Source organism: Pteronotus mesoamericanus, unplaced genomic scaffold (genome assembly GCF_021234165.1).
Source record: "Pteronotus mesoamericanus isolate MK-2021 breed Mesoamerican mustached bat unplaced genomic scaffold, CSHL_Meso_final contig_163, whole genome shotgun sequence".
Lineage (NCBI taxonomy): Eukaryota > Metazoa > Chordata > Mammalia > Chiroptera > Mormoopidae > Pteronotus > Pteronotus mesoamericanus.
This window is the reverse complement of record NW_026555064.1, coordinates 559607-581813: the sequence shown is the minus strand read 5'-3', so window position 1 is coordinate 581813 and position 22207 is coordinate 559607. Positions and strand designations below refer to the sequence as shown.

General features: G+C 52.0%; 1 protein-coding gene across 1 annotated transcript; it reads right to left on the bottom strand.

Moving 5' to 3' along the window:
• On the bottom strand, window positions 1-20837 carry LOC129088340 (phospholipid-transporting ATPase IK-like). Its single transcript, XM_054595648.1, is given in 31 exon segments — window positions 1-32; window positions 414-585; window positions 4391-4483; window positions 4485-4561; window positions 4596-4782; window positions 5875-6002; window positions 6200-6338; window positions 6518-6751; window positions 7343-7426; window positions 9419-9642; window positions 9726-9966; window positions 10211-10331; window positions 10537-10612; window positions 11390-11501; window positions 11643-11807; window positions 12747-12877; window positions 12959-13147; window positions 13503-13921; window positions 14020-14210; window positions 14753-14841; window positions 14929-14952; window positions 15154-15312; window positions 16343-16425; window positions 16899-16969; window positions 17097-17169; window positions 17720-17781; window positions 18079-18180; window positions 19291-19404; window positions 19893-20031; window positions 20316-20489; window positions 20695-20837. Coding segments are annotated over 31 exon segments (4248 nt in total).
• Between the last annotated feature and the right edge of the window lie 1370 nt (window positions 20838-22207).

The following is a 22207-nucleotide window of genomic DNA, read 5'->3' as shown; positions in this document are numbered from 1 at the left end:
TCAATCAGCTTTGTTCTCTTTGGACATGAGTACTGCAGAAAACAGACAGAGTACCACAGAGCAAATTCCAATTATCTTATAAAATAGGAACTATTTTACTTTGTTTTAGTTGTTTGCTTAAGAGATTCTCTCTGATTAAAGAATTATAATTTAATATGCAAAAGTAAATTTTCCTTTACATTATTTCACAGTTCATTTCTCTTCTCTTTCGTGTGCTTGTAAATACCATGAGGCTGATTCGTATTCCTGGCTCGGGGAACAATAGTTGGTGCATCCCTCTGAAAAACTAAGCCATGCTTCATTGCACTTCTCTCCTCCACCTTCTCAAACTGCAAGTTACTCTGAATATTTCAGCAAAATCAGACTACATCTTCTATAGGAAAATGGGGTATGAAGGATGGAAAGCCAGGTACCTGTAGAGGCATATCCAAGGTCCATTCTTGGAGACGGGGCCGTGGCTGCTGTGTTTCTGGCGATGCTCTGTCCTGCTGCTGCCGTGAGCCTAGTGAGACCATGAGCCCGCCTCTTTATCACTAGTATGCTCCTGCTCTCATGGGAGGAGGGAGACACGAGAGCATTATGGCACTGTGACAGCAACAGCATTCCCTATCAGTTAGAGGGGATGTGTAAATCTCCCTAGCTCATGAGATATTTAAAAATAGGTATTAGGTCATGTGGTATATGTCTTTCTCCGACTGACTTATTTCACTTAGCATAATAATCTCCAGGTCCATCCATGCTGTCACAAAAGGTAAGAGCTCCTTTGTTTTTACAGCCACATAGTATTCCATTGTGTGAATGTACCACAACTTTTTTATACACGCATCTGTTGATGGGTACTTGGGTTGTTTCCAAATCTTGACTATTGTAAATAACGCTGCAATAAACATAGGGATGTGTATATTCTTTTGGATTGGTACTCCGGGTTTTTTCAGATATAGTTCCAGAAGTGGGATTCTTGGGTCAAAAGGCAGTTACGTTTTTAATTTTATGAGAAAAGTCTATACTGCCTTCCACAATGGCCGCACCAGTCTGCATTCCCACCAACAATGCACTAGCTTTCCCTTTTCTCAACATCCTCACCAGCACTTGTTGACTTATTGATGATAGCCATTCTGACAGATGTGAGGTGACATCTCATTATGGTTTTAATTTGCATTTCTGTGCTGATTAGAGTGTTGAGCATCTTTTCATATGTCTATTGGCCATCTGTATGTCCTCTTTGGGTAAGTGTCTACTCAGGTCCTTTGTCCATTTTTAATTTAGATTGGTTTGTTGGTGTGGAGTTTTGTAAGTTCTTTTTAAATTTTCAATATTAGCCCCTTATCAGATGTATCAGCCAATATGCTCTCCCATTCAGTGGGTTGCTTTTTCATTTTGTTGATAGTTTTCTTTGTTGTGTAAAAATTTTTTAGTTTGATGTAGTCCTATTTGTTTATTCTCTGCACTTTAGGCTGTGAAAATATAACAGTGTAACAAGTTTGATGGTCAACTTTTGCTCTGTCTTCAAATTACGTAGAATTGAAAAGGCAACAGGCAACTGATGCAAATTTATGACTCAGCTGTTTTTTGACTGGAGTAAAAATAAAACAGTTCTTTGATATTAAAATATTTCTCCTTTATAACTTATAATTGCTGTTTAGATTTTTTGAAATTTTAAATATTAAAGGAGAGCAAGAATTTTTATTATGCTAAAATATTATACAAAAAATTAAAAAGAAAATGACTCACATGAAAGTATTATTCATGAAGTCAAATTCCTCTTGCTTCACTTGCTACTGAAAGGAACTATCATATTTACAGCAGAATTCCAAATCTAGAGGTGTTCTTAGCCACTATGTACTTGGTATGCAGAAAGTTCAGTCTTGCTGAAATCACTCATTCCTCGGTGCTCATTCTCTCTGCCGTTCCTGGGGAAGGGGCTAGCTCACACATAATGTACAGATGTGCAGGCCTGTCTAAAGCTTTTACCTCCCCCTGCTGGGGAGTCCATAGCTTTGCCATCCCTCTGGGGCTGACCTCCATCTCCCACTGGCTCCTCGCCCTCCAGGGATTTTAAATAAGTTTCCTTACCCCCCTGCACTCTCACAACTGTCTCTCAGACTGTCCACTTGATACTGTAATTTTCCCTTCCCTTCCTTATTTTTAATATATTCTAAACTCCTATGTGCCAGGCATTATGTGACATTTTCATAGACCTTTGGCGACGAGTGATCCCCAATCTAAACATGTGTTCAACCAGTTACAACAGTGTTCATGTTCTTTTCCAAAGCGTTGTGTGTCATTCAGGGCTCTAAACTCACTCTAAATTTTAGAAAGAAGGCGGCTCTCATTCTCTCAACAAATAATCAGGAATTCCCATGCTTTGTCCTTTTTCATTCCCAACAGGATATGAAAATAAGAAAAACAATCTTTGAGATCAAAAGGTGTGTCTCAACAAATGTTTCAATGTGTCTGAAATAGACAACCTTTTCTTTCAGGGACCCAGTGAGTCTGTGCATTGCCACAAAAGACCTCTAGGGGGCAGTATGGCCCAATGTTGCAGCTCTCAAGGATGTTAAGTATTTAAAACCTCACGATGATTTTTGTGCATTGGTTCATATCTATCTGGTTAATGAACAGTTTCTAGGAAGAAGGTCACTAAACAAGTAAGCAAGTTGTGTCATTTTATCATTCCTTCTTTGTCCTGTTTTTCTGGTGTGTGATAAATGGAAAGACAGCCCTCAGGGCAGAGTCCTACTTAGAAGAGCAGGATTTAGAAGTGATAGCGGAGGTAACAGACACAGAGAAAGTGCCTTAACTGGGAGATTTTTTTCCTTGTTGTAAGTCTCATTGAAGAAGCAAGAGGAAAAAAGGTGGGAATCCCTGATACTGGTTGAGAAACTGGTTGGCATTCTCCTGGATTTTATAGTGTATTTAGGGCATTCTGTGACTCAGAAAGGTCCTTAGGTGTGTGTTTGCCGTGAGGCATCAGTGAACATTCCCTGAGGAAAAGGGCCCAGCCAGGGGGGATGAGGATCCTGAGCAGAACCAGGCTGAGTTCACTGTCGACACCCAGCACACTGAGATCTAGCCCCTTGCGATTCTCTCCGTGGCAATTCAAACACTATGGAGCATTGTCAGGCTATAATAGTATAATATGTATACTAATCGTATAATAGTACAATAAGGATATTGTAGGTCACTAAATTTTGATGTTGTATTGTTTTAAAAAAATCTTAAGTTTTAGAAATTAATAACCATAAAGTATGGGAATTTAAGAATAACATGACTCCTTATAAAACAGGGATTTTCATGACATTAGTTCATGTAACTAAAGATTATAATGGCATTTACTAAATAAGATCTTTTAAAATATAATAGAAAAGGTGAGAAGATTTTGTAGAGAAACTGACATATTTGGCATATTTATCTATCTATATGACAAACATACCTTCCATGATGTGTTCTAGTAAAAGTCTGAAAACAGGTGGAATTAATTCTCGTGTATTTAGGACAAAGGGTTTGAAATATGACTGTCTTTGGAGTTAAAAAGTGGTGAAGGGGCTAAGGTTACTATAAATAACAGGAGAAGCAACAGTGTTCTTAAGTAAATCATATTATCAAGACATATCAATTACTAAAAACTTGAGAAAATTTTGCCAAATTACTTATCTAGGAGCTAAAGCTCAAATCAATGAAACCATTTTCTTCTTTTACTGCAAGAGTATATTACTAGTTTGTGCACCCACTAAGCATTACAGCCTCTAGTCATTGTGGATCTCACTCTGCCTCACTGTAAGACCTGAACAGTACTGGTAGTTTCTTCTGATACGCTCATCGCTCATCGGGTGCAGTCAAATACAGGTTTACCACAAAGCTAATGACGCTTAAGCTCCAGGTGCCTCCCTTGCCCAAGGCCCTGAGAGAGCTGGGAGGTGCTGGGAATTTTAAGGTCTTCCAGATAAGAAGGGTAATCCAGTCTTCCACTAGGAGCCCTTTGTGTGTGTGTGTGTGTGTGTGTGTGTGTGTGTGTGTGTAAGAAATTCTAATAATTGCCAAAAGAGATCTCAGAAGGGGCCTAAATTTGTAAGTCTATCATTTATTGGAATTTTCAAAGTCTGGTTTTCTTCCCTTTATACAAGGAAAACTGTTCTATCTTTATTCTGTGAAAAGCTCAAAACGTGCTGTGGTCTGTGGCAGTCAAGATAATGCAAATCATACCCCCTTTTAGAACAATTTCTAGAGGAACGTGCAAATAACCTTCCCAGGTGTTTGGTCCCCTCTTGTACTGTGTAGGAGTTACACAAAAAGGGGCATTTGAAAACATGAGTTCAAAAGAGCATTTTACCAACTCAAATCAGTACTACTTTTTAGATTTCATGGCCTAATTTATTGTTATTACATATACCAAAGGGAGAAAAAAAGAGAGGGCTGCCCCTGCATCCACAGTCAAGGAGGAGCTCGTGGAGGTGGGCTGCATGTCCCCTGAGGACACCTCCCCTCTGGTGCTAGCACCTCTTCTCCCCCAGGAGCGACATCTGCCGCTGGTACCAGGGTGACTTGATGCTCGTAGGCAATTCTCTATCAAATGGCACTGATGCTTGTGGACACGCTTTCATCAGATGGCATTGCGTACATATGCCTGTGGACGCCTGGTGACCGCTGCAGAATCGTGCCCTGCGTGATGAGGTTTGCGTAGCCTTCCTGGTGGGAGAAGGCATAGCTGGAGCGCCGGGCTCGTGGTGCCATGATGATCTCCTCACTTGGGACCTCCACCTCTTCTACCTCCTCCTCTTCCTCCTCCTGCAGAGCAAGGGGGCAAGCAAGGGTCATCAGGCTTGTGTTGGTTGTTCTTGGGTGACCTGCTCCCAGTGGGGGTCATTCATAATCCTTGGCTACCTTTACGGGCCAAGCTCTTCCCTCTTCAAGTTGACCCAACTAGAGTCTTCCCTGGCACCTGACTCTGGATCAGCTACCAGGTGCCTTAAGGGCCCTCTGTGACAAAGCCAGAAGAGGACACGGGGCAGCCGTGCCTCCGGCCGACGCGGCAGAACATGACAGGTCTGTGACCGTATCTTGGTCCACTATTCCAGTCACCTGTGTAGCGCATCCCAGCCACAACTGGTCCTTCTAGGTTTCTGTTACCTAAGCCAATAAGTACCCCCTGCCTTTTTTCATTGTGGTAAAATAGACATAAAATGCACTTATTTCTAATATTTTTTAAGTGTACAGCTCCAAGGGATTAAGCACATCCATTCACCTTGTTACACAACCATCCCCTCCCATCCGTTGCCAGAACTTCACCGTCCCAAGTCCGCGCTGCTCCCGTCACACACTAACTTCCCCAGCCCCTGGCTCCCACCACCTACTTTGTTTCTATGCATCTGACTCCCCTAGGGACCTCCTGCTATGACTGGAATCACACAGGATGGACCTTTTGTGACCGGCTTATGTCACTAAACATAACGTCCTCAAGGTTCATCCACATTGTAACCGGGGTCAGAATTTCTTGCTTTTTAAAGGCTGAATAATATTCCACTGTGTGGATGAGCCACACACTCTGTGTCTCCATTCATCTCTTGATGGACAGACACACTTGGGTGCTGTTTCTAAGGTTCCCCTTTTGCTTAAACCTTTTCCGGGTCATTTCTGTCACCTCAACCCTCAAGTCCTGGACAATTCATGAACATAGTCTGATGATATCAGTACTGGGACCAGGCTGGCTGCTCAGGAAGTACAGTTCCCTCCTTAGGTCCTGGGGCCTGTTGTTTGCCACCCCCCACCAAGGGCACAGGGTGTGGCTCTGGGTCTCCAACCCCCTTAACCCCAACTCTGCATCTCCTTGAAGTCTCTGCTTCCAAAATGCACAACAGGGACCCCAACCACCCTCACCTTGGGACGTAGCTGCTTGAGGGCTTGGTAAATGACACGAAAGGCCAATACAGGCAGGGTGTTTAATGACACATTCAGCAGTATCACCAGTAGGATGCAGGGCTGGGACAGCACGTTTCGGTCAACATCTGGAAGAGACACAGCAGGGTCACAGCCTGGCCCAGGGTGGAGCCTCCCAAGAGCCTGCTCTGTGCTCCCGCTTCCCCATACCCCACGCCTCCCTCCTCACCCTTCACCCCCAGGATGCCTGTGTGCAAAGTCTCTAAAGACACAGGTCCCACCCATCTCCAGGGCTGGCCACCCTATTTCCTGCTTAGGGGCTCACATAAAAAAGGAAAGGTCTTGGGGGAGATTGTGAAGAGCCAGAAGCTCTGGCTGGTCCAAGTTATGACCATGTAGAAGCAGAGGCTGAAGACAATGGCCAGTACGCACAGAACCGTCCAGTATTTGATGATGAGGATGACCTGAATGGAAAAAAGGAGGGTTAACCCGGGGGGGCTAGAAACCCCAGCCAAGGCTCTATGGAGGAGGTTGAAGGGTAGCACCTGCTAAGGCCTCTCAGGCAGGGTCAACCAGGCAACGAGGCCTCCATGACCTATGTCCAAAGTCCCAGTGGGGGTGGTTGGGCAGCAGCCCTGCCTACCTCCATGGTGACAGACAGCAGGCCTGACAACGCCATGACCGTGGCAAAAGACTGGTAGTCGCTGAGGGGCCCAACAGTGTCATGGCTGATCCACAGGGTCATGAAGAAGTTGACGAGGGATGTGGCCATGCCATGGGCCATGGCTTGGAGGAAGACCTGGTAGTTGAAGAGCTCGTCCTTTTGGCCAGCGATGTACAGCTGGGGCAGCTCCAGGCTCTGCTCATCGCTTACATCCTGGGGTGGGGGTAGGGGATTCTGGCATTGGTCTCATAGCCACATGCATGCTTGGCATGCCTGAACCATGCACTTGAAAACAGTGAGATGATGAGCTTTGTTATTGGTGTTTTACCACAATATAAAAACTTTTTTAAAAATTGAAATACAAAGTCCCATCCTTCAGGTCACACCGGGCACGCCTCAGGTCTGCATCATTAGCCACTGTGGCAGGCTGGTGGCTCCCACCTGGACCGCATAGGCATGAGACACTTCCATCATCCTGAAAGCTCTACTGGACTGCCCGAGCCTGATCACACAGCCAGAGCCCTCTCAGGGAGGCGGCAGGGTAAGCAGGAGAGCCCGCTCTTCTGATCCCCTCCCCACTGCTGCACAGGTCAACAGACAGTGGCACCGAAATTTTGGGGCAGTAGCTGGGCAAGAGGCTTCAACCACTACCAGGCAGGGACTCTGTGAGAACAGGACAGAGTAGTGGTCTCCCAGTCCTGCCGCCTTCCAAACCTGCCCCACCCCAGTCCCACAGCAGAAGAAGGTGGGGTAGAGACAGGAGCATCTACAGAGGAGAAGGAGGCAAGCCCTTGTCCTGCTCACCTGCTCAAAGAGCCCAATGTACAGAACTGGGAGGGTGGTGTACAGCAGGTTGAAGAGTGCCAGAAACCAGCCTTCATACAGGGGCTAGGGAGGGAAAAGGGTGGGAGAATGTGGTTAGTGGTAAAGCCTTTGGATGCCAAATGGCCAGAAATGGAAATGCTCTTTACCTGAGGAGACCCACTCAGGCTGGCTGAGCACTGCGGGGAATTTCTGGTGAATTAGAAAATTGTGTCATAATCAAAGATTGAGTTACGTGAGGCTGGAAGATAAAAGGCAGAGAGAAGCAGCAAGGTCTAATTATTTTAAAACAGCTCCTTTGAGTGTTTAATTGGAGAGCTGCAAACAAAGAGCTACAGGAGGAAAAATGGCTAAAAAGTGTGGTTTTGGGTCACTTCAGATTTAGGGAGCCACTGATGGGTAAAAAGAGTTGGAAGAGACCCCCACCAGACAATGAGCCCAACTTGATGTATGAATCCAGTCCGGTTAAATGATATAGGCGGTTTTCAGTTCCAAAAACCATTTTATCTGCATCCTGTAAGTAAGCAAGTAAGTTACAATCAAGAATTTTACAAGAATCAAGTTGCTCACTGCTGAAGGAGAAGAGTCATGAATGAGTACCTTGGAAAAGCTAAGCGGAGCCTCGTCCTGTGAGGCTGGAATCAAAGGCATCAGTACAAACTCACAATTTTTTAATATACACAAGACAGATGGATGGATAGACACACAAATAGAAATAGACATAGAGATGTTTCCCTATCCATGCACTAGTATGCGTTCATTTCCTAGTTCTGCCTGCTTGGAGGGTAATAGCAACCCAGTAGCAATGAGCACACACCAAGTACTTAGCTCTTGGTGTCTAACACTACCCTTCTCTGATGAAAAGAACCAGAGCTCCTCATAGGAGTGGCTGATTCCAGGGCTGGGGCAAGGAAAGAACAAAAGGAGCTCAGAACCTCCTGTAGCACCAGAAAATGAACATATTTCTCAGGGGAAAAAAATAGGCCCATGTTGACAGGATAAACTGGGGACAATTGGAGCAATGAAATACACAATAAAAAAAATCCAGGAGTCCATATTGATAAAAAATAAGTAATTTCATAAATAAATGAGGGATAAGGAATGGTTGGTTCTTCCAACAGAAGCATGCCAGTTCACAAATGTGGGGAGGTGGAATGCTGTCCTCACTAAGAGAGGGGACAAGACAAGGGTGCTGGCCCTCGCCATTGCAGGGATTTCTAGCAGAACAATCAGGTAAAGAGAGGGTATAAAAGGCGTCCAAGTTGGCAGGGAACAAAGGGAAAACACTACTTTTACTTGTAGATGCCATGCAGAAAGTCCCAAAGGATCCACCAGAAATCTCCTAGAGCCAATAAAAAGAATCAGCAAATTTGCAGCTCACAGATCAACACACAAAAAGTCATCTGTATTTCTACACACCAGCAATGAGCAATCCCAAAAGGAAATTGAGAAAATAAATTCCATGTACAGCAGCATCTACAAGAATAAACTATCTAGAAACAAAATAAAACAACAATATACACTTATCAAGGGTGACTCCACAAAGCTCCCTCTCAAATGCCCGGGTATCAGTACCAGAGAACTCCCTCCCTATCAGGGCCATTTATTTTCAGACTACTTTCCTTACACACATAGGAAATCACCACCCTATGACTCCTTTAAAACTCCAAGAGACACGTCTCTTCACCATTGTACTGTCAGTGTCCTGCCGACAGGAACCCAGCCCCCGCAGTTTTCTCGGGTTCAAGCTTTCCCTCTCTCCCCTAGAAGGACCCACCCTTTCGAGCATCTGCTGCCCGGCCCTGGCTTCAGAGCTCAAATCTACCAAATACCCGAAAAACGTTGGGCACAGAGCTAAGCAGGAGTGGGCCCCTCCCTTTATCTGGACTCTCTGCAGCCATAGAAAAGGCTGCATGGCTCTGCGACATCAGGCAAGCCCTGACCTATAAGGACCCCAGAGTGTGAGAGGGCAGTGCCCCCCATCCTCTTGGAAGCCACCGGAAGAGCACAGCACCCCCACCCCCAAGAATCCCCAAAGGGCTGTTCCCTCCAGTGCACCTGGGCGGTGAAGCCACTGTAGAAAGCAAACCAGATCTGAACCATCATGATGGCCAGCGTCTTGTAGATGAAGTAGCGCAGGAACTTGCAGACTCGCATGTAGGACCAGCGTCCGTGCACGAGCAGCAGCCTCCTCAGGAAACAGAACTGGGCCAGCATGTAGTCGCTGCTCTGCACCGCCTGCATGCCCTCCTGGCCCGCCAGTCCTACGCCAATGTCCGCAGCTGCGGGGCACAAGCAGCACGTTGGCACCAGGCCACTCCCAGCCTGCCGGAGGCCGTTCCCCAGACCTGGTGCCACCACCCACTCTTAATCATGTTGACGTCGTTGGCACCATCCCCGATGGCCAGGGTCACTACGTTCTGGTATTTCTTGACCAGCTTCACAATCAAGGCCTTCTGCTTGGGCGTCACCCGGCAGCAGATGACCGCTTGGCACTTTGAGGCCAGTTCCACAAAGGCCCGTTCCTGCCACACCTCGGGGCTCCCGACGGGGTTGGAGTTCTTACTCTTCAGCATCAATCGTGCTGCGCTCTTCATCAGCTGGTCCTGTCCAACAAAAGGTGGGGGAAAGGAGCGCATCACTCTGGTTGCACCCCTCCCCTTTGTGAATACCCGCGACTGGCCACTCCTGCCTCCTGGCCTCCTATTCCAAACCCCGGTCTAGACTTGACCGCATGGGCTCTAGTCCCTCTGAGAACCATCTCCTGGCGTGGCATTCACTTCACTTTGGCATTTTGAAAAGTCCACCCCCACCCGCAGTCAGCTGCCTCTCCCAGCCCCTCCCACATGCCAGGGGCCCCACGGTCAGGCCAGAGCGGACACTGACCAGGAACTCTCCAGTAACGACCATGGCGGCCATCTTGACTTGCGGCAGGTTGCTGCTGTTCTCCCTGTAGGCTTCCAGGGTCTGACTGCAAGGACGCAGCTGGGGCTCAGCCATGCCTAGGCCCAGGTTTCCTCCCATCTCCTCACCCTCAGGTTCCCTCTCTGGGAGTGCAGCCAGGTGAGGACACTCTGCAGACCCCCAGGACCACACCTGGGGGCCATGGTGTTCACCATCCCCCACCTTTACCCTGCCCCCACCCAATTCATCCACCTCAACACCTGACTCCTTACACTATTTCTTCCTCTTCCAGAATGCGCATGTCCTGGGAAAGCAGTTGGCAGGCAAAGCCAATATTCACCGCTGTCTCTGCAAAACAGCCCCGCTCAGTACCACGCCCAGGGGCCACGCCCACCCACTTTGTCCCACCCTTCGGCTACAGCAATTGGTTCAGAGGAAGCCTGAGACTTTGGCTGCAGGTCTGAGCAAAGGAGTCTGCCTTCTGGCAGGCGGGGGCCCAGGCCAAGGGATCATTAGTCCTATCGTGCTGGGGCCCACAGGCAGTTTTAGGAACCCACAAAAATGACTTACCATTAACTTTAAAATCAGAATAAAAAAATGAATATGTATTCCAGCCTGGACATTTGGCTTTATACCAACACAGCTGTAAAACATTTTAAATATTTTGTGTGGATGTGCCTCCCACCCACATCAGTGCTAATGTGGACCCTGTTGGACCCCATGCCCAATGAGGCCCACAGAACCCACAATGGGATGGGGGAAAGTCAGTGACCCAGGGCCACAGGGCCAGGGGTCCATGCCAGCTGTGTTTATAGGTGGCTGGACAACCTCCAGCAGGTGCCCTGAGGTCTCTGAACTCAGCTGGGCCCACCCAACACAAGGGTAACAAGGACCCAACTCATGGTGTTGTCATGAGGGCCAAATGCTCTGGAAGTGCTCGGCACAGTGCCACCGGCCTCAGGGAGGCTCCTGGAGGACCCTGGCAGTTCTAATCATCCTGTTTCCTTCTTCCCCAGGACAAGGTGGGGGCCAGGGCTAAAGCCAGACTAGGAGGACGGTCTGATGGCGGTGCTCAGGGCATATATGAGCCCTTTCCTGCCCATTGATGGCCACCCCGGGACGTACCTTGCTTGTCCCCTGTGAGTACCCACACTTTCATGTTCCCTTGCTTGAGACACTGGATGGTTTCAAGGACACCGTTCTGGAGCTTGTCTTCAATGGCTGTGACTCCCAGCAGCTGGGGGTGGTAGGGGGGTTAGGGGCAGAGAACAGACTGAGCAGGGATCTAGCTAGCCCTGGTTTGAGTGGGAGATCCAGGGTCCCGCAGCAGGCTGGAGCCAGGGTGCTGGAGCCCCCAAGCCCCCTGTGCCGCGCCCACCTGGAGGTTCTGCTCCATCTCCTCGTACACCTGGTGCAGGGCCTGGGCCCGGTTCTGAAGAAGGATGCTGGCCTCCCGGTGCCGCTGGCGCCACTCCTGGTACATGTCCTCATCCACCTTTTTGTAGGCCAGGCACAGCGTGCGCAGGGTCTGCTCGGCAAAGGACTGGGGCCGGCCAGGCGGCAGGTGCCACCCGGTCACTATGCTGCATCGCAGGGCACTTGTCCAGCCAGCACTTCTCTCAGCCCCTCCTCCCTCTGCCTGGGCTCTCTGAACCTTGACTGCACTTCCCCAGTTCTTAGTCAGAGACCAGTTGTCTGCCTTGCGCTTCCCCTCTTGGCAGAGTGGGCACTCTGAGAAGTCCTGAGTGGGGGGCCCAGGGCAGTCTTTGCACAAACACGCCCCTTGACCCCTATGCTGGGTGATGCCGGGGACCCAGCAGAACCCTTGGGTAACCCCAAAGGATTAGGACTGGACTATAGAGGAGTAACCCAGCATGACATGTCAGCTCTTGTTAGGGTCAGGCAGGAAAGTGTCTCTGGAGATGGCGGAGCCCTGAGGACCAAAAGATCCTGAATGAAGCAGTAGAAGAAGGTATCCACGCAGAGGGAAAACAGTGTGCAAAGGTCCTGGGGCATCACTTGAGTATGGGGAAAATTGCAAGCCAGAAACTGGGGTCCTGGGGAACACCCTAGGGGGCAAGGAGAGCCAGTCTCGAGAGCCCATCAGGAGACACAAAGTCTCAGCTTTGAAAGCTTGGCTGAGCAGTTTGGGTTTCACCCAGACAAAAGATTTGGGGCCAACTGTGTCAGAAACCAGGCCTGGTTGGGAGAGGTTGGGGGTGGCAGCGGTGTCCAGGGCCAAAGCCTAAACACAGAGGGTCCCTTGTGTCACTTGAAGAAAAAATGCCCCCTCTGTGTGGGTATAGCATGGAGTTCAGCACCCCCTTCCCCCGCGCATGCGTAAAGGGGTAAGGGCACAGCCAGGACAACTCCCTCCTCCTCCACCCTCCTTCCCTCTATACTTCCTCCCTCCCCTGCCTCAACCCTTCCTCCTGCAAAACAGTCTACCCACCCTCCTCCTGTCCGTCCCACAGGAACTCACGGTTAAAGCCTCTTCCGTGGCCACTTTCACGGTCTGCTCTTTCTTATACAAGACTTGCTTACGCAAGCGTTCGAAGAGGACAGTGTCTGCGCCTTTGGTGTAGAGGTAGATGGAGCCCTCCGGGTTTCGGACTGTGAAGGGAGAGTCCCGGCTGACCGCAAAGGCTCCCCTTCAGGCCCGCCTCCGTCCCCGCCTTGGCCGAGGGCGCTCACCCAGCACAGACATCCGCTTTCGGATGCTGTTGAAGTCCATCATGGCCAGGACCTGGTACACCCGCTCCTCCCCCAGCTCCATTAGCGTGATGCTGTCCCGCGTGCGTGCCAGGAACACGTAGCCGAAGTTCCGGGCCGCTGTAACCAGCGCCTCCTCATCAGGGGAAGCTGCCTGGTACAACAGCTGGTCTGGCGAAGGAGGGGACCATGGGAGCAGGATGGGGGAGGGGGGCATTCGCTGAGGATATGCTCTCCCTTTTGGGGACCCACGACCCATCTCTGATGCCCAGGGGAAGAAATGGACACAGTGGGGGGTGTTCACCAGATAATGACAAGACAATGGTCTCTTGGGCCAGTACAACCTGTAAGCCGAATGAAAGGAGGTGGGCACTCGGGTCCTAGTCTAGATGACCCTCCCCCTCCCAGCTCAGTAACAGATCTCAAGCCCCAGGCCTGAGCCCACCTGCCAAGCTGAATGACAAGAGCCCTGGGCCTGGACTGGACAACCTCTAAGGCCAGAATACTGACTCAGAAGCCCCGGGACCTGGGCAGCCAGTGAAGCACTCACCGTCTTTCTCCTCCACCATTACTGTGTGGCAGATGGCCAGCAGGCGCCAGAACTCCTGCACCATCCTGTCCTTGTTGTCACGTACAACACTCAGGAGCTTCATGTTTTGGAAGAGCAGCTTCCCATCGGCAAATTCGTTCCAAAGGTAGGGGTTCTCCTTAAATAGGGCCTCCTCCTCATCGGGGCCATAGACAATGCCATCGATGCAGCACATCTTGAAGGTCATGATGTTCTGTGTGAGCGTGCCCGTCTTGTCTGAGAAGATGTACTCCACCTGGCCTAGCTGGACATTGAGGCTGGTGCTGCGGGCTTTGGCAGGCATGTCCTGGGGCTCGTAGTACATCTCCATGTCCCAGTCAATGAAGATGCTGTTCCCCAGATAGATGAATTCGGCTCTGCAAACACAAGTTGGGTCATGCCCTGGCCCATAGCCCACCAGAGTTCCCACTTCTCTTAAGCTAAGTAGCGGGTAAGAGGAGGCCCAGGGACTCACATGATGAACATAGCCATGGGCATCATGACGCTGAGCAAGACGAGGAAGCCCAAGAACATGAGGAAAGTCTTGCTGGTCACACTGTACGTGTGCTTTTGAGGAACATAGTGGTGCTTGACCCTGAATTTCATCACATTGCTCCAGAAGCCCAAGGTCAATGCCAAAGAGATCAGCACCACGAACATGAAGATCTGCTCAATGAATGGGAGACGGTGGAGTATGTGGAGGGACCCAGGGCAGCACTGAGACACCACAGTGTGAAAGACAAGAGGGAGAGGGGAAGCCCTGCCATCCAAGCGCTGCCATCAGGATGGTGGAGAGGGACTGGAAGGAGGTGGCTGGCAGTCCCAGGGGGAGGGGACTCGTAGGGGTTTTGCTGGTGTTTGTGGCTGCTGTATTAAAACATTAAATAACTTCTATTTAAAAGGACAACTGACTAGGCAAAAAATTAAGATTGTTAAATAAATGTTCCTGGAATGTAGGTAAGCATTTTATTATCTCCTGTGGGTTTGGAAAAATGTCATGATTGAGATATTTTAAAAAATGTTATGATTATAAGATTCTTTGGCCTACAGACCTCTGTCTGTAGGATCAGGCTGCACACATTTTGCAGAGGAGGGAAACTGAGGCCTGAAAAATGACAGCTAGGGCCTCCGTCTATGGGGAGGGGCCCTTTCCCTTTCCTCTTCTGTGCCCCGCCCCCACCCAAGGGCAGGAGCTCTGGGCAGCTCACCAGGATCACTAGCCTGTTCATCAGGTGGTCGATCTTGGTTCTCTTCAGATGGATCTTGCCGCAGTTCCTCATGATCTTTGTGTCAAAACCTGCAAGATTTGCATCCAGCCATCTGTTCAGCCACCTGTCCCATCCTCCATTCCTCTGTCACCTTAACCCTCTACCCATCCATCCACCTACCGGCCCAGCCACCCATCCATCTACGTAAAAGGGTACAGGCTCCATTTCCATAGTTTTAGAACCCCAAGCCCCAAAGAAGCCATGCTGGGAGTCCCACATCTCGTGGCAGCAGACATGTGGCCACCAAGCCCTGGCCCTGTGACTTCTTGCCAATGACTTCAGGGTTCTCACCCACCCCCACCAAAGCAGCTCATGCTGCTGAGGCCCCAGACCAGCCCTACCAGCATAGATGACCATTCCGTAGCAGGTGTCTGTGTTTCGGATCTTGCAGCCACGTAGGAGGATGTTGCCAGTGTCCAGGGGGTATTTCTTGCCCTCCCACTCCAGGCACCCCATAAAGTAATGCATCCGACTGTTGGGTGCCTCGCACACCACCTTGCCTATGGGCAACAGGGCAATCAGGGAGCCAAGAGCTATGGCTGGGTGGGGTCACCCCTCTACAGTGCAGGGTGGGGCAGGGGTGTGACCCCAAATTGCTCTACTGGTACCTCTATCCTCCTGCCATACAGCCTCCTCTCCTGAATGCTTCAAAAGCCTGCTCTGTTATGCCTCAGGGCCTTTGCGTATGCTGTGCCCTGTGGCAGGACTCATCTCCTCAGGGAAACCCTCTCTGCTGATCCTCCAGTCCAGTCAGGTCCCCCCCTCACTAAGCCCCCTTCCTCCTGATTATCATCCTGGGACGTCACTAGCCAGTTATGTCTGCTGGTGGTGTCTTAACCACCTGTGAGTTCCATGAGATGAGGTGCCAGCCTTGTCTCCATCATGCTGGGGGCCCTGGGACCCAGCCCAGCACCTGGCATACAGTGCCTGGCCCTCCCTGTCAGTGAGGCTTTTCCTCAGATATAACGAAAACAAATGCAACTACAGTGTTTGAATGACAGGAGCAAAAGGGCTGTCGTTTGAGAGAAAGATGCTGCTTCAGTACCAACTAGAATAACTTTCTTTGCAACAAGACAGGAAAAAGTAACGCATCCCCCTGCTGGGCCTCTGGGAAACAGTAGTTGTAACCCACAGGTGTGAATTATCTCGCTTTTCAGGTGGAAAATAAGAATATACCACCATGGATGGGCCAGTTCCCTTTCTCTGTGCACACAATAGGCTGTCTTTTTGATTAAACAACCAAAAACATTTGATTTACTATAACCAATGTTTTAAAAACAAAACATCACGCCTGATAAAACGGTGCATGTTTTGTAACAGTAACAGAAAACCTGGACTGTTACATGGATTCAAATGACATGAAACAGGCCTGGGATAAGCTGGCCCATTAAGAGCTATGTCAGCCCCCAACACTCCCCAGCAGACCCCATCACCATCCCCCAAAACCCAGTGAGGCGGGGAACTTTCATGCCCATTATATAGAGGCGCAGATGGAGGCCCAGAGAGAGTGGGCCAACTGCCCCCTCTCACCTTGGAAGGAAGCCATGTTCCTCACACTGGTCAGCTCGTGATGTGTGACCACTGGGGCCTGCCTGTACTTCAAGTTTGTCTCCCTGGTGACGCAAAGGGGATCAATGCCGGAGGTGGGGATAGACAGTACCCAGGCAAGGCACCCCCAGCCCCTTTTCAGAGAAATGTTTTCACTCAAACATTTTTCACTGAGCCCCTACTGTGTGCGCCAGCTGCCACAGGAGGCTGAGGCCCAGAGACAGAGAGGGTCTGGCCTAAGGTCACACAGGACATTTTCAAAATGGATGAGGTCAGACCTCAGGCCTTTTCACTCGGGGCAGCTACACCTGGAGCAGAGCACAACCTCCAGAAATGTTGGTCCGAAGAAGGTGGGTCCTTTGTCCGATTTAATGTTATTGCCCCCTGCCAGCTTGCAGGTGCCCCACAAATGCCCCCAGGGTGAATGACCTAAATATCCCAGTGGGTTTGGGGAGCCACATTTTGTGGCTCTTGGGGAATGGGAAAGGCCTTGCTGGCTCCCAGGCCCCCAAACCCCGAATGAGGACCTGCGCCTCACCCATCAATGTCGGCCGTCTCCACGTAGCACAAGCTGCTGGGCTCCGTGCTGGCCAGCAATAGCACATCGGCCTGGGGTGGGGAGGGTGGGCGTAGGAGGAAGGAACAGCATTGCAGCAGGGGACCGGAGGAAGATAAGCGGGAAAGTAGCCCACCCCCAAGGAGCAGGGAGTTCCGGGCCGGGCTGACCTCAGCTCACCGGGACAATGTTGTCGCCATGCAGACGGACCAGGTCCCCCACACACAGGTCCTTCCATTTTTTACACAGAAATCTGTGGGGAAGGTGCAGCAGGTGTGGGAGAGGGCCCCAAGCCGGCACATCTTTGGAACCCCTGGCCCCTGTGCCACCGCCAAGCTAAAAGAACAGTGGAAGGTGGGGCCTGCAGATGCCCCTGTGGTGCTTTGCTTTCCTGCCTGCCCCTCTACAGGTCTCTAGGGCTGGAGGTCTCAGCCTATACAGGAAGTCCAACCTTCCCTAACCTCACCCTCTCCTCCCAGTTCTGTGTCCAAGTCCCTTCAGACCTTCCCTGCCTCCCCTTTCAGCTGAACTTACAGGCCTTCCAGGCAAGGGTTAATAATCGTGACTTCAGCCTGCTCCTTCTCGCAGAGCCCATCCCTAGCCTAGGAGACAGCAAGTGTCTAATAAACCCTGGATGGGTCCCTGTGTCATGCATCAGCCTGAACCAGGATATCCAACGGGCATGGAAGTTTCCAGGCACTCTGCTGGGCACCCCTCCCTTGCATGCCCTCACGTGTATGCACACAGCTGCGCTGGAGTCCCCTTCCTTGGATGGACTGCCCACACATCGCCAGAAGCCTCACCTCTCCCCGACCAGCACTTGGCAGGGCCTGTTGTTGACGATCCTGTCACTCCTATGTCGTCCCTGAGTCAACGGGGTGGGTCAGAAGGGTGGCCCACCCCAGCCATGCCCCTGATCCTGCCCCTTCACTGCCACGGTGAGGGTGCCGGTGCAGAGCATAGTTCCAGCTCCCATGGGCAATGGGAATGGGAATTTGTCCAGGGATCCTGGCAGGGGAAGGGGGTAGGCTGCTGGGACAACAGCTCTTGACAGCAAGTACCAAAGGGCCATGAGGCACCTCTTCCTGTTCCCTGTGGCAGCAAGACAAGGACCCCACCCTGCCCCCAATCCCCGCCCCAGCTGTCCCTTTACCCCACTTACAATGTCGTCCACCAGGTCTCGGATGGCGCGGATGACGAGGAGGCAGACGAGCGGGGCGAGGAGGGTGAACCAGGGCATTGTGGAGATGTCAGGGAAGATGCCCTGACACACGGGGGGGGGGGGTGTCACGCCAACCCGCCATCCCCGGCACTCCTCCCAGTTGCCTCCCACTGCCCTCTCACCCAGCCCCTCAACCTGGCATCCTGTGTCCCTTGTGCCCATACCGCCTGGCCCGGGGCCAGCCACCTCCGCCCCACAGATCTTGGGACAACTGCATCTCTATTTCCACTCCCCGCCCAGAACTTCTCCCTAGCAAACTCATCCGCCTTCTGTGCCCAGCCTCCGTGCCACATCCTCCAGGAGCCCCAACCTTGTTTCCTCCTCAGAGCCTTGGCTTCACTGTTCCCTTCCCTGTAACCCTATTTTCCCAGTTATCCTTCAGGCCTGAGCTCCAAGTCAACACCAGACCAGCCTAGGTTGGGGGGGTGGGTCCCCTTCCCATCACTGGGCCCTGCCATGTGGCTTCATGACAGTGGGTATCAGGGCCACTACTGATCCCAAGTGTCCAGCATAGAACCTGCACATGGTATGTTCATGGGATTGATGGATAAAAGCAGAGGGTCAGACCAGACATTGGGTGGGGGGCAGGGTGTTCTGTAAACTGTCCACCAAGTGAGGGAGGGAGCTGCCCAGATGGACATCTGCTCCACTGGCAGAGCCACTCACGAGCTGGAAGTGGCCTGGCAGGTTCCGAGTACCTGCTCTCAGCCCTTCTTTCCTTCTCACCCTCTGGGATTAACTTGGTGGGCGGGGGCCAAAGGGGTCATGTGGCCAATGCTGTCTGTCCTGGGGAGGGGCTGTGTCCTCGTCTGAACTGGGGGAGCTACTCATGCAGCTTCATCACTGAACATATATTGAGCACCTCCTGAGTGCCAGGCCCTGGGCTAGGCAGTGGGGATGAAGCCATTAGAGGGCCTCCAAGTGTGTGAGGAGACAGACACTGACCCTCCCACCTCCCCGCCTCACCCAACCAACCAACCAACCAACCAACCGAACAACAGCATAGACACACTTAACCCCGCTGTGTATCCACAGAAGTGTGTGTCAAAGGTGATCAGGGAGGACTGTCTGGAGAAGGCAATTGGAGCAGTTGGAAGGATTGGTTATATGTGCAAGTGCTGATCCCTGGGGCTGCCCCTCCCCCTGCCCTACCTGGAGAATGATGATAAGAAGGAAGTAGAGGTTGGACATTCGGCGGAACTGCTCATACAGGTTCAAGGGCAGGAAGGAGAAGAAGTTGTATTTGGCTGTGCAGATGATATTGCCCTGGAATGAGAGCGAGCACGGGGGTGCTGCCCAGGCCAGGCTCCACCCTGGCCTTGCCCTGCTCTTTGGCCACAATCAGCAATAACTGAGCATCCAGTGCATGCAAAACCTCAAGCCAACTCTACTGAGCTCCCGCTGAATGCAAAGCCCTCAGGCCAGCAATTAGTGAGTGTCAGCTGAGTGCAAAACTTTAAGCCAGCAGTAATTAAGCCCCTACTAGATGCAAAGACTCATCAAGCAGGGCTGTGACCCCAGTATTTCCCAGTGAGTCACACAAGCAGAGGGATTTTAGGTAGAACCTGATGGACCTATTGTACTTTGAAGGTTTAGTATTAACTTATTTTAATGTAAGCTGGGGTGGGGGTTGGCAAGGAAACACAGGAAAAATTCCAACACCAAACTGGCAATTTGTACATGATTAAAATTGAGGAGAGGGGTAGGCTGGGAGGGAGGAGGTAAGGGAGAGTAGTAAGGCTGGGACCGCCCACCTTGTACTTCTGCCTCTGCCAACACAGGAAGATCTTCTCCTTGAACTGGTTGTTGTAGGTCCTATCGTTGGCCTTCACCTCCCAGGTGAACTCTGAAACTAGCGAGAGCGGGGCTTCGGATGGGGCGCAGACACGCCACCTAATGATCCCCCAGAGGAGGGCTACTGCCCCCCGGTGGGGGGCCTAGGCACTGGGGGACACCTGACTCTTGGCCATGACTGTGGGAGCTGGTAAAGGACCACCACCCTGGGCCAGTCCCCAGGCTCAGAGGACAGGCCCTGGGAGATCCATTCACGCCCATTCCTTCTTCTGAGGGGATAAAAACAGGCTGCTTGCCATCCTGGGCCCAGCTATTTCAGGTCTGCAGCTCCCAGTTCCTGAGTCTAGCATTGCCTTGGGACTTGGAGCTGTTTGTAACCCAACGAGAATCCCATGCTGGGTCTGTGGAATGGGTTGGAGGGGTTCCCCATCAGCCACCCCACTTCTGCAATGCCCCCTTGGCTTCCTTCGCAGACCCCACATGCTGCCCCAGCACATGCACCTGAGTTCTCCTTCTCAAAGCCCTCGTCGTTTTCCAGGCTGCCCACGCTGCTGGTGCTGTTGGGGAGAGGGGCCCAAGGTCACACCCGAGACCCAGCCCTTGCCAGACACTGTCCATTAACTCTGCCCTCTCCAAACTGTCACCTCCCACTTTCATCAGCTTCCCCCTCCCTGGACTCTGAAGGTCTAGCCACTGGCTCTATGTCCTTCCTTGGGGATGGGGGGGCCTCCACCGGGCTCCCCCAGGATGAAGGGCTCTAACCCCCGGCCGCGCCTGCCCAGCCCCAGGGCCGTGGTCGTGCCAGGCCGCCTTCGCCTCCCGGGTCTCCCTGCTGCCCCCTGCTGCCCCCTGCTGCCCCGATTCCCACACGGGGCACAATACACCCAGCGACGAGCTCCGTCCATGTTTGCTGACTGAGCGCGCGGGCCCCGGAGTTGCACATTATACCACTGAGCGTGGATCGGGGCCAAGCCGCTCTGAGAGGTCGGAGCGTGGTCTCGGGGCAGTTACAACGCTGATGGAAGCCAACTCCAGCCTTTCCACTGCCTTGTTCACGGCCACTCCTTCAGTGCCAGGAATTTGTCTCACCGGCCCCCACCCCTGGCCCCCCAGCAGCTCTCAAGGCTGTTCCCTACGCCCGGGAGCACCCTTCCCGCGTGCCTGGCCAGCCGTCTCCTCACCCTGATCTACGCTCACGGCTCTCAGGCGAGCCCAGCTTGAACAGGCACCTCTTCCGGGCTCCCCCTGTGCCTGGGGTGTCCCTCATCCCAGGTCTCAACATCCTCTGTCCTCTGGCCTTCTGTCCCTCTCTGGGTGGCCGGCCCCACTGGAAACCTCCTGGGTGTAGTGGGCCTGTTGGAGCCGTTAGAGCCGTTAAGCCGCTGCCAAGGGTGCTGAAACCAGGGCCCAAGGCACGGGGCGGGGTGGGCCACCGGTGGGCCCTGTGGGTGGGGCCAGGGCAGAGGCCGAGCCTGGGAAGGTATCTGGAGTGGGACTGGCATTGGGGGCGCTGCAGTGGGTCTGGACGTTGCACAGCAGGGCAGGATGGAAGGGGTCTTAATACGCGCCAGGGTATTAAGGGGCCTGTCTTTTAGGGTCAGGACCTTATAAAGCTGGGTCTGAGTAAAGTGACTTGGGCAGGGCCAGTGCGGGACTAAGGGCGGAGGAAGGATGCACCTGTGCTTAATCTGCAGGTTCCTCGGCTTGAGTCTGAGCTGCCTGGGTTGTCACACCTCCTACGCGCAGGCGCATTGTTGGATGCTGGGCTGGGGGAGGCCGTTAGAGCCACGGAGACCGTCCCAACGTCAGGAGGAAACCCACAGGGTCCTGTCCCGATGTAGGCCCACTCAGCGGAAGGCCGGGGCTCTTGGGGGGCGGGGAGGGGTACAATGGTGAGGCTGCGACAGTCACCTGTTGGAGATGGGGAACTAGAGCCAGGGCGGGAGGGTGTGTGTAAGGGGCTACTAAAGTTAGGGTCCACTTGAGAGTTGGGGCTGAGGGGCACGGGCAAACTTGGGGGCACAGGGAAGGTGATTAAGCTCGGTGTTTCGTATTTTCACTTTCAAGAGCCCCCTGAAGCGTGGACATTAAGAAGGCAATAAGCTCTGGGCACTTTCCCCTTAGCCCTGGGGTCCCTGGCTCTGCCCAGTCCTCACCCAACAAATGGGATGCTTGTGTCTGACTCTGCCCTCATGCCTTCTTGCCACCTGGGGCTGGGCCCTGCTGAGGCACCAGCCTCACTGATGAGCAGATGTTGGGTGGGCGAGTGAATGAA